This window comes from Macaca mulatta, chromosome 3, assembly GCF_049350105.2.
Source record: "Macaca mulatta isolate MMU2019108-1 chromosome 3, T2T-MMU8v2.0, whole genome shotgun sequence".
Lineage (NCBI taxonomy): Eukaryota > Metazoa > Chordata > Mammalia > Primates > Cercopithecidae > Macaca > Macaca mulatta.
The window spans coordinates 147,268,068-147,280,692 of NC_133408.1; the positions used below are offsets into that span (position 1 = coordinate 147,268,068).

Sequence of the window (12,625 nt, forward strand, 5' to 3'; positions counted from 1 at the left end):
TAAAGTAGCATACAGTAAACAAATAGAAAACAATTGAGTGCAAAATAAAAATAACAAAAAAACAAGAAAACAATTGAGTGCAGAACTGTATGATTACTGAGAATAAGCCCAATAAGTTGTTCAGAGAAGAAAAGATCAGAAATCTTGAATGAAAGTTCAGTTCAGTTCTCTTTTTATATAAGTATGGCAGAAATTTAGCATCTGCTATCTTGAGAAAATTAACATGCATAATGAAATAAAAGCTCAGGATTAGGCCTGACTCAAGTGATCCTCCCGTCTCAGCTTCCCAAAGTGTTTGTATTACCCTGTGAGCCACAGCGCCCAGCCAACATGTTTGCATTCTTTTGCAATTCTTCTGATGAGAGAACATTTTAAATTGTTAAAAAAGAAAGAAAGAAAGAAAAAATTTATACCACAGTATTTGCTCTCAGACAAAAGTAATACAGCAAGATTGACTGCTCTTAAGTTAAATAAACGAAGGACTCAATTAAATCATTCTTGTAGCACACATAGTCACTCGAAAGCATAGAGACTCTGCCAGGTGTGGTGCTGTGCGCCTGTAGTCCCAGTTATTCTGGTTATTCTGAAGGTTGGGAGTTCAAGTCCAGCCTGGGCAAAATAGCAACATATCATCTCTAAAAAAGAAAAAAAAAGGCATAGATATACTATACATTTATGTAAATATCTATATTTTATTAATTATAGAATGCTATTAATTATAAAACTCATATTTTATGAATCACAAAATATGTTATTAAACTATAATAAATAGCAGATCATTAATTATAACATGAACCCTGATAAAATGTGAAAAATCTGTATTTTATAATCAGTGAAATAATATACACTTTTTGTGACTGTTTGGTGAATGTCTACTGCACCCCTAAATATGAGGCCATGGTACAAGCTTTTGTTCATCATTGTACCCACAGCCAGCGCAAATAATTTCCTAATAAATCCAATGAATGAATGAACAGGTGAATGCATAATCCAATGAATGAATGAACAAGTGAATGCATAATCAAACAAGGGAGTTTGTCTTACACTGCAAATGCCTAAATGATAAATAAGAAAATGCCTTTTAAAAAAGTATTTGCTGCTAAATAAGTACTGTAGAGTAACAATAATATTGTCTGACATTTATTTTTAAGTGATGCATCTATTTCTTTGGAAACAGGTCCTGAACGTGATTACAATCTGATAAATAACAACCACCCACCTCTGTGTGAAACAGGTGAAGGTTGCCTTGTAAAGCCCAAGTGAGTAATCTAAGGTGTTTAATATCACAATTAAATAGGGTGGGGAGAGCAAGCTGTTATTTCCTCCTACTCTTCTGTTTTCAAAACAGCCAAATTCAAACGGTCTGCCTTTTACCTATGAGAAAAGCAGTTCTATACCCTTATAGAATCCTGTAACAGAGATACCATTCTGTTCTACCCCAGGTATTTCTGCTATAGAAAAGCATTTAACAGAAAGAAGTAATTATCTTCATCCAGACACATGCAGGACTTATTACAGTGTGATTATTGAACCAAACTCTTATACAGAGAGATGCATTTCAAATAAGAATTCTATTAGCCAAGGGCAGTTACTCTTTTGCCTCCTGTCGTTATTCAAGTATTTTCTCCTCTGTCCTTCCGCCAGCCTTACCCCACTCCTCAATCCTCTGATCCAATAAACCATTGCCAAGTTCTGGTGCAAAGTGGTTTACAGGCCTGACTGGACCAGACTAAAAGTGTTCAAAATAGCAAGCAACAAGGAGCAGAAATCCATATTAGAATGGGTTATGGACTATATTTATATTTGTACAGAATGCCTTCTAATTAATTCAATAAAGAGTTGTGAGTTATGTAGGTGAGTTGCCATGGAGCTACGAATATGAGTTGATATTCTGAAATCCTAATCAGCCATCTCCAAGGTTAAGAAAAATCCTTATGTGCTCACTTGCAAAGATAATCCATAGCATACTCTTAATTGAGAAAAACAAAGCCATAGATCAAATATGTAAAGTAATTTGTAGTTTTTTACAAAGATATGTTTGGGCTGTAGATAAATTTGTTCAAAAAACATGAGAGAAGATAATAATGGTTGAAAGGAGACACAGCGCTTGCCCTCAAGAAGTTTTTGTCTAGTGAGGGAGATAGGACTTGTATGTAAATAAAATTGTGTTTCTAAGGTAGATAGTGAGAGGTAACTTAAGAGAGGATCAGATAAGGTCTGAAGAGAATCCAGAAAAGGGACTGGATTAATTCTGAACGACAGCATCAAAGAATGTTCATGCAAGAGACAGTGTTTTCACCATACCTTGGAGGTATGGGTGAGGGTATACAGAGTGAGTACATTCAGAATCTACTTTAAAACAAATACTTTCCTCTCTTTTAGTGGAGTTGAGCTATACATCCAACAATAAAGAAAAAATACACACATATACATATATGGAGAGAGATACATATTTTAGTACATGTAGCAATTTATTAATAAATGTACAGTTTAAGTCGCATGCGAAACCTTAGAGTGATAGCAAACTTCGTTTTAAGATGTTTAGCAGCGTCCCTGGCCTCTACTCACTGAATCCCAGTAGCATCCCCCTAGGTGTGACAACCAAAAAATGGCTCCAGGCATTGACCTCTGGGGGCAAAAAAGCCCTTTATTAAGAACCACTGGTATACCTAAGTGAAACATACACAAGAGATTCCTCCCCTCTTCTCTGTATGTGAATAAAAATTGCAAAGTTCATGACCTGGATTTTCTTTTTAGGTTTCTTCTTCAGTGGTTCTTAACTTCATTGGATCAAGTAACCCTTTGAAGATCTGTTGAAAGCTGTTGACTCATTCACTTCTCAGGAAAATACACATACTGACTACCATTTCAGAGAATTTGCATCAGGGTTCTCTGGAGACGAGTTCTGAGTTCTGTTTCCAGGAGCTCGCAGAATTGTCATGGTCTGTATATTAAGGTAGGTGGGTAACCGAAGAGGTTCTGTATTTACTTCAGAACACTGATAATCAGGCGAGAATGTTCTGGTTTATCGAACCCTTCCTTCTGCCCTTCATCTTAACCATGCATTAGTTTTAGCAAAGTTTATCCCAACAGAAGACAAAGCACTGGTGAGGTAGGATAGCTCCGGCTCTTACTCCCTCTCTTCTAGTCTTGATTTCCATGCAGTCCAGTTTATTCCTTCCCTGATTGTCCAGCAGAATGAGAAAAAAGAAAAAAACAGAGTCTAGCGGGTAAGAAAGGTCCACCTGGACGCTTGATTTGGATTGTGAAATAAAACACACACACAGGCACGCGTAGAATAGGTAGCTAAAATCTGAGTAGATCGTAAACTCTCTATATCCTCCACCCACTGAATACTCCTAAAAGACTTTCTAGAAATCCAAGGGCTTATAAATATAGAAACCTGGCCACTGCTCCTCTTCCCCATGTGGTATGAGAGCACCTGTGGCAGGCTGTGGAGTTCGCTGAATAACATAACCTAGGAGTGAAGGTCAGCACTCCCCGAGACCGAGGACCTCTTCCTCTAGGCGGGCTCTGCTCTCCTGTAAGGAGTCCCACAAGGCCCGGCCCGCCCCTGACCTTGCAGCCCGCAAGATTAGTAAATGGGGAAGAGTGAGGATCCGGGTGGCCCCTGCGTGGCAGCCAGAAAGAGTCTCAACCTTCCCGGTTCGGGAAAGGGAAGCAATGCAGAAGGGGTAGGATTTCTTTCCTGATGAGATCGGTTGGGAAAGACCGCAGCCTGTGTGTGTCTTTCCCTTCGACCAAGGTGTCTCTGTTGCTCCATAAATAAAACGTCCCACTGCCGTCTGAGAGCGCTATAAAGGCAGCGGAAGGGGCGTCCCCGGGGCATTCCGGGCGGGGCGCAAGCAGAGACAGGTGAGTTCTCCCTGAAGATGCCCACACCGCCCGGCCCGGGCTCCCCTCCCCGGGAGGCCTCGAGGGTTGCGGATGGGACTCGTGAGGGGGCACGGAGCAGGCGGACAGGGGGCAGTACAGCCTTCTTTCTGAGACTCCGAGAGCGAACAGGCGGCTCGGAAAACAGGACGGGGGGAGAGAGTTGTTCAATAAACTGAAAGTTCTGCCGCCGGGAGGGCTGCGACAGCTGCTGGAATGTGCCTGCAACGCCCGCCTCCTGGGGACCCGCGGAGCGCGCCCTGAGGGTTCCACGCCTGGCCCGGGGGCCTGCACCTCTCCTCCAGTGCGCGCCTGGAGCTGCGTCCGGGGTCAGGTGCGGGGAGGGAGGAACTCTCAGGGTCCCTTCCAGCCTTGCACGCGCCCTTGGTCCCTTGGTTTAAGGGAGATTTCAGGACGCGGACAGCGCCCTAGCTGCCGGCGGGAGGGGACTGGATGGAGCTTGGGAAGCCCCCAAAGCAGGGCTCACTCTCTTCAAGTTTGGGGAACCTCGCTCAGCTGCTGCAGGCCACGGGATCCAAAGGTTCTCAGGTGCCCACTTGCAGGCTGGTCGTGCGCGCGGTGAGGCGCTTGTCGCGAGCGCCGAGGGCTGCAGGACGCGGACCAGACTCGCTGTGTTCGACTGAAGTTGGCGGGGGGCCGGGCGACAGCTAACAGGTGATACCCTTCTTTCTGTTCCTCGCTCTTCACCTCAGATAGTCCTCCCGCACCGTATCTCCTTCCTCCTCGCTGTCCTCTGGCTAGCAGGTCATGGCAGCGCCGGGCGGCAGGTCGGAGCCGCCGCAGCTCCCCGAATACAGCTGCAGTTATGTGGTATCACGGCCGGTCTACAGCGAGCTCGCTTTCCAGCAACAGCACGAGCGGCGCCTGCAGGAGCGCAAGACGCTGCGGGAGAGCCTGGCCAAGTGCTGCAGGTAGCGGCCGCGCGGGCCCGCTTGGGGAGAAGCAGAGCCGGACGTCCACGATTTGGCGTGGGGGGAGGGCGTCCCCTGCGGGCGAGCGTGGGGTGCGGGCGGCGGAGCTCCTGCGCGCCAGCTGCTTCTCCCAGAGGCCCAACTTTGGGTCTCCAGTCCTCCACGCAGCCCTTCTGGTCGGAGGGTGACTCCATCAGTCTCGGGCCCGAATTGAACTTATCTGGGAAACTCGCCTTTGGGAAGATGGGTACTGGGAGCCCCATCTCTCTTTTTCCTCTCTGAAGGAAACTTGGAGTGCCCCTTGGGGTATAGTGGATCCCTGTTGCCTTCATGGGAGCTCGTTTAAATGAAATGAATAGGGAAACCCAGCTCTTGACCAGGAGGAGTCCTTGAAACCCTCAAGCTAAGTAGGCGAGCTACCATTCAGTTAGAGACCAGAATGCAAGCTAGAACCTAGGGGAGCGCGGGGTGTGCCAAGTACTTCACCAGCAGGCGGTGGGACCCCTACGGAGAGCCGCCCTCAGTCTCTAAACCCAAATGTGCTGTAACTAGATGTCACGAACATCAAGAAATTAGTTTCTAAAACCTTTCATTATAGAACATTTCAAATATATGCATAAGTAGACGTAATAGTATAATGAACTCCCCACCCCCACCGTTTCTACCCATCACTCAGCCTCAACAGTGATCAACTCCAAGTTAATCTTGTTTCTTATATCGACACCTACTTGCTCCCTCCACTATTATTTTTAAGCAAATCCCATATAGCATACTGTCTTTATGTATTTTACTGAGTATCTTTAAAGACTCTTAAAAAATATAACCACATTTCATGATCACACCTTAATATCTAAAAATAACTCCTTAATATCAAAAAATGAGTCATTGTTAAAATGTCCAATAGTTCCATAAATACCATAATTTTAAAAAAACAATTTATTCAAATCAGGAGTTACATAATACCACCTACTTTTGATATTTTTCTTTTATCATTGAATTTAAAAACTACTAAGTAGCAAGCTTTAAGGTATACATTCCTCATGCTAAGATTTTTGTAAAAACTAGCTCCAGGCTTGTATTGCCAAATACACTCAGTGTGTTTATTTTCTTTAAAGAAAATAATAATAATAAGGCACCTGGATTAGGAGTCTGAAAATTAATCTCCATTTAGAGACTCCACATCCATCAGTCTCAGGCTGGACCAGAAAATAGGTTTTTGTGTAGCAATATTTTCTCAGAGGATTAAAAAGGTGAGCAAGGGGTGGGACACCTAATCCTGTGTTTTCTAGAAGAATGCATTTAAAAGGATAGATACGGTTCTTGGCAAAAGCATGGTAAGCACTTCAGGGTTATTATTTTCCATGAAATTCTTATTCTTTTTCTAAATAGCTACAAACATCAGCAGAATTCAGCTCACAGCTTTGTGATTTGCAAATTGATTGTGACTGAGATTGGATTGAAAACCCAGTTTTCTTGCTTTTTGACAGTTGTTCAAGAAAGAGAGCCTTTGGTGTGCTAAAGACTCTCCTGCCCATCTTGGAGTGGCTGCCCAAATACCGAGTCAAGGAATGGCTGCTTAGTGACATAGTTTCGGGAGTTAGTACTGGGCTAGTGGCCACGCTGCAAGGTAAGATGTTGGTGGATTGAGAGTTCTGGTCTCCAGAAGGAGTTTAACACTTCTCCCCAGCTACCATAGGTCTGTGACAGATGTTTGCTTACCCTTCAAGGCCTTTATCTTTCCTGTAGAGCCCCTTAGTGGAGAGAGTCACCTCTTTTCTCCTCTTCCTTAGAGTTCTCTTCCTGGGAAACTGCAGCCACACTAGGTACAGAGCTCCAATTTAGAGGCATATATTAGGCAGTGGCTTCTCAATTTTTATTGACCACAATTCACAGTAAGAAATGTGTAAAGAGTTTCAAGTCAAGGTTAAAAAAAAAAAAAAAAGAAATATGTGTTACATCATGATATGTACATGTATATCTAAAGTTCCTGTAAAATACTTATTACAATATGCTAATTTTTCACTTTGTTCTGTTATGCTTAGGTTTTTAAAATGATGATTGAAGCACATTATTTTATATCCACACATGGATTTTTTTCATTTGTTTGTTTTGTTTTTGTTTTGCTTTATAGAGACAGAGTCTTGCTCTGTCACCCAGGCTGGTGTGCAATGGTGCGATCTTGGCTCATTTGCAACCTTGGCCTGTCGGGTTCAAGTGATTCTCATGCCTCAGCCTTCTGAGTAGCTGGGACTACAGACATATGCCACCATGTCCAGCTAATTTTTGTGTTTTTAGTAGAGATGGGGTTTCACCATGTTGGCCAGGGTGGTCTGGAACTCCTAACCTCAAGTGATCCACCCGCCTTGGTATCCCAAAGTACTGAGATTACAGGTGTGAGCTACCATGTTCAGCCTCCCAAACATGAATCTTGAGGTGCAGTTTGAAACTGGCTTAAGGAAAAATAAAGGAAGCTTCCTAGCCTGGACTCCACATGAATGTTTTGTCTGCCTCTCATCCTTTTTAAAAAAAAAAAATCATCCTCTTATTTTAGTCTATGGGAAAATGTGCCAACGTAGGTGGTTATTTATTGTTTTATAAACTGAGTTCATACCATAATATTCCCATAAGCATCTTAGAAATCTGGTGTATAGTCAGTGCCTAGCAGTATGGCATTCTCATCTGTCCCCCATCCCCACCATTTCGTTTCTGCCCCACCCCCAACACCCTGACCAATTTCCCAAAGACCCTGAATCATGAAAACAGAAATGTTATTATTTATTACAATTTGTGAAACACCTAATATGTTCCAGGCATTAGATATGCTGACATGAATAAGATGCATCCTCTGCTTCCAAGGAACTCATAGTCCAATGGAGAAAGAGATAATTCAATGTGATAAAGGGCTCCGGCAGGGGAGTGCAAATTACTTGCTAAGGGAGTGCAAATGAGGGTCGCTCAAAGCAGTCTTAGGGGATCTTGAATGGCTTCCTGGAAGTTGAATGTCAAAACTGAGTTTCCCTGATGGCTAAGTCTGAGTTTGCCAAGTGATGGGAAGTAGGGTGGGTTGGGGATGGCTTGAAAATAGACTATTTCAGAAGCTAGTAATGAATGTTGAGCAATATCGTGAGCTAAAATTTGGCTATGGAGCTTTCAAGATTGCTCAGATCAGGCCAGGTAGATGCCCTCAGAGAAGGAGGATGGCCTATGAACCCAGGGTGGAGCCTCAGCCTGATCAAGCATGTTCTTAATCACAAAGGTGGATGGGAGAGAGACTAGGATGGGCTGCGCGGTTCATAAGTTAGACAACGCCAAGTATTCTACACTGTGCTCTAAGGGCTGTGACATGGCAACACCCTGTGACTCCTGGGGGACAGGAACCATGCCTAATTCATGTTTGTTCAGCAGGTGCCTAGCACAGAGACAGGCACGTAGGAGATGTTATATTTAGTGAAAAAGATTGAATTGCATTCCTGATAATGAATCCTCTTTACATATGAAAAATGATGTTTCATGCTCCATGTCTCCCCAGTTTTCATAGGCAAGTATCTTATAAGAATTCATTTTGTTTATAAGCATGAGACACTATGCTAAGTAAGAATGTTGCCAGTTATCTCATTTAATCCTCATAACAATCCTGCTAGGTAGGTCTATTATTATTTCATTTTCAGTAGGTGAGAAATCTATTAAATCTTGCCCAGGGTCATGAAGCTGATAAGTGGTACAGCTGGGATTTTAATCCGGTGTCTATTGTGTAGTTCCTTACTTTATGGGTAACATGTTTTTCTAGAAACATTATCTCTATAAAGTTATCTGCATACGGTGAATTTCTGGGAGGTTAATCTGGCTTACTTATACATTCATTTATCATTCATTCACTTAATAAATATTTATAAACGAATTCTGTAGGCCAGGTATCCAGTCATGTGGATTCAGTGGTTCATTAACAGGCACAGGTGCTGACCTCATGGAGCTTTGTAAAATTATTTTGAGGGGTAGGGATGGGAATTAAATAAGTAGATAAATATGAAAATAATTATAGATTGCAATATCTATTGTGGTGGATTAAATATACTGTAATAGGGATTCATTTGAAAGGTGGATCTTTATTTTTATATATTTTTGAGATAGGGTCTTGCCCTGTTGCCCAGGCTGGAGTGCAGTGGTGAGATCACAGCAGCCTTGGCCTCCTAGGCCCAGGTGATCCTCCCATCTCAGCCTCCCCAGTAGCTGGAACTACAGGCACGTGCCACCATGCTTGGCTAATTTTTGTATTTTTTGTAGAGACAGGGTTTCACCATGTTGCCCAGGCTGGTCTGGAACTCCTAGGCTCAAGTGATCTGCCTGCCTCAGCCTCCCAAACTGCTGGGATTACAGGTGTGAGCCCCTGCACCTAGCCAGGAAGGGAGGTCTATTTTAGACACAATGATCAAGGAAGACCTTACTGAGAAGGTGAAATTTAGTCAAAGACAAGAGAATGAGAAGAAGACAGCCATGTGATAAGCAGAAAAAAGAGTGTACCAGGTAAAGGTGCAAAGGCCCTGAGGCCAGAAAACTTAGTATTTTCCAGGGAGGAAGAGGAAGAATTGTAGTGTGGGTGAGTGCCTCTTTAAATATTGTGCCCTAGGCACCTCATTTGCCTCATCTATTCCTGGCCCTGTGGGGATATTGCTGTGAATTAAAGGGAGAATAGGTGTGTCAGCTTGAACCGGATGAGGCAGGCTATGAAGAGAGCTGCAAGATCTGGAATATATTGTGCAGTAAGAATTCACTGATGCATACTGATGAGTGTGGATGAAAATCACAGATGCCTCCGACGTTGTTGGCTTGAGCAACCGGGTAGATCATTACATCATTTATCTAAATGGCAAAGACAGGCTGAGGAGCAGGTTTGGGATAGGAAATCAAGTTTCCTTTTGGATATGCTAAGTTTGAGATGCAGGGGTGAGACCTCCAAGTGGAGATGCCACATAGAGAAGTGGGAGCTACTGCAAGTGTGAAGGTCAGAGGGGAGGTCTAGGCTAGACATAAAAATCAGGAAAGCATCGCTAAAGAGGTGATATTTACAAGAGTGGGAATGCCTGTGATTACCTAGGAAGAAAGGGCAGGTGTAGAAGAAAAGAGAGTCAGAGTGCTTAGAGGTTAGGAAGGCAAGGAGAGGGGCAGCCAAGAACCTGAGAAAGCTGGGCTCAGGAAGTTGAAGACAAAGAACAACCAAAGGAATGTGGAATCAAAAGCCAAAAGAGAAGGTTAAAAAAAAAAAAAAAAAAGCATAGAGGGGATGAGAGTGTTGAATATGCCTGAGGGGTGGGGTATGATGAAGGATTACAGACTGCTTTTAGGAAGTTTTGCCATGAATCAGAGGGAGATAAGAGATAAAGACAGAGTGAAGGGAGAATTTGTTTTTCTCAGTATGGGAGATACTAGAACATATTTGTGAACCGATAGGAATGACCTAGTAGAAAGAGATCTGTGGTGCAAGAAGTACAGGAGAAATAACTAGAAGCAAAGTAGCAAAAAGGGGCAAGTGTGGAGGGGTTTGAGAACAGAATTAGGAGAATTACTCCTTAAAGGCAGGAGACATTTCTTCCATTTTCAAAGGAAGATAGCCCAAATGGTGCAGATGAAGACAGGTTTGAAATTTTGATGAAAAGCAACTTGGGAGCATCTCATGGATTCTGCGTTTTCGATTAAAAGCAGAATATGTCTCTTAACTTTGAGTCTGGTGGAGAAGGGTTTGGGCAGATCGAGGTAAGTAGGGGAGGTTTGAACAGTCGTCTCAAAGAAAGGAAAGGCACACCCCCTGAGGAAATGTAATTGGGTCCCCAGGCAGTGTTGAGTGCCCATCTGGCACTTGTGGTCACACATTTTACATGAAATTGGTTAGCCCAGATGTAGATGCCTTCAGTTTAGTTTACCTAGCTGCTTGAAGGCTGTCATGGAAAAGGTGGATGTTTGAGGTCAGCCAAATTGGGGTTTTGCCAGACAAGAAAAGGAAGGAAGGAGAGAGTGAAAAAAGGGAGTTAAGAATATTTGCAAAATTCCATGGCATCTATGTGGGCAAAGGTGGAAGTGAAGACAGGAAGGTGCGGAGGATAGGGAGACAGTGGATCGGTTAATTGATTAGAAGCCTGATGACCACAAATAAATGCTGCAATAAGGATTCTGCGGTAGGTGAGCTGGAAGGCTTGGTGGCTATAGCTTGAGAGAGGCTCAAAATTCAGATTTTGGAGGTGGTGGTGTGGTTTCCAGTGATGACAATGTCCATGATGTAACCACTGGCTGAGCAGCTGAGTAGTAGAACAACTCCGAGAAGACCAGCTCAGGTTACTGGGAAGCCAGGAAGTTGCTAAGGATGATGGGGTCTTTCTGATTTTTGTTATTAAAAAAATTCCCATCAGACAGCAAAAGATCGATGCAACCCTTGTAGGGCTATCTTTATTCACAGCTTTAAGGAGTCTGCTGTCTGCTTTCTCCTTTTGACTTTTATTTCTTTGTTTGTGTAAGCAACAGGAATTTATTTCTGCAATATGAAGGTGCCTGCAGATTCAGTTTCTGGTGACAGCCTCTCTCCTTGCTGCGTCCTCACATGGTAGAAGGCTTTACCTTTAGATGAAATTTAAATTTAATGTAAATTTCAACTGTTTATTAGCACCTGCTTCATCAGTATATGTCACCATCCTATACATCATAACTACCAACACAGAGATTCTATCATTTAAATCAATGACTCAGATTTCTTTTAATTTTTTTTTTTTTCAGACAGAGTCTCTCTGGCACGCAGGCTGGAGTGTAGTGGTATAATCTTGGCTCACTGCAACCACCGCCTCCTGGATTCAAGATATTCTTGTGCCTGAGCCTCCCGAGTAGCTGTAATTACAGGCGTGTACCACCCCACCCCCAGCTACTTTTTGTATTTTTAGTAGAGTTGAGGTTTCACCATGTTGGCCAGGCTGGTCTCGAACTCTTGGCTTCAGTGATCTACCCACCTCAGCCTCCCAAAATGCTAGGATTACAGGCATGAGCCACCACACCTGGCTCCAGATTTCTTTACAAATTGTATAATTTTAAAACTGTTGTACCAAGTTTCTTTATAATTAAGATGATTACAATATATTTGAGTAGTAGTAGTCCCTCAATGGGACACTCTATATGAAAACTAAAAAGTTCCCCTTTTCCAGGCATATTAAGAACTGCAGAGCCCAGTTTAGGGAAATGGAAGTTTGAGAAAGACTTGAAAACTGTCCATATGAAATAGAGAAGTTGTGCTTTCATCCCCTGCTCCTTCTTTTCTTGTCTTCCTTCTGTGGAGTCACCTTCCTATTCTATTCCATGCTCTTGGGACTACTGACTATTGCAATTCCTGTTTGTAATTTATATATTAAAACAATTGCACTAATAGATATATTTTTCTAGAATACAAACTCCACAAGGGCATAGACTCTGTTTTAACAGTGTGACACATGGTAGGTGCACAATCAACTGTTGTTGAATGAATGAATGCTCATTGTAGAAAACTAGAAAATACACATAAGGAACATGAAAAAACACCTCCACCACAAACTAGAAGTCTCCTCTGATCCTACCATACAGATAACCCATCAATATTTTAGTAAATATCTTTCTAGTCACATAAATACATATCTATATAAAAGTATAAAGAAATATCTGGAAATAATAAGCACCAAATTCAGGATAATTGTTGCCTTCTGAGGGTGGAGGGAGGAAAGAGGATGTGATTGAGGAAGAATATACTGAGAGTTTCCACTGCATTGGCAGTAATTTATTTCGTAAGCTAGATT

General features: G+C 42.7%; 1 protein-coding gene across 2 annotated transcripts in view; it reads left to right on the forward strand.

The window, feature by feature from the left end:
* The first annotated feature begins 1,301 nt into the window (after positions 1–1,301).
* SLC26A4 (solute carrier family 26 member 4) overlaps positions 1,302–12,625 on the forward strand; it is a 56,294-nt gene continuing 44,970 nt past the window's right edge. The window contains exons 1-3 of one of the 2 annotated variants that reach the window (XM_077997169.1): positions 1,302–4,228; positions 4,608–4,826; positions 6,314–6,453. In XM_077997169.1, the coding sequence (XP_077853295.1) occupies positions 4,663–4,826; positions 6,314–6,453 (304 nt within the window). In that variant the 5' untranslated portion in view covers positions 1,302–4,228; positions 4,608–4,662. The other variant, XM_028846168.2, reaches the window with a different exon arrangement.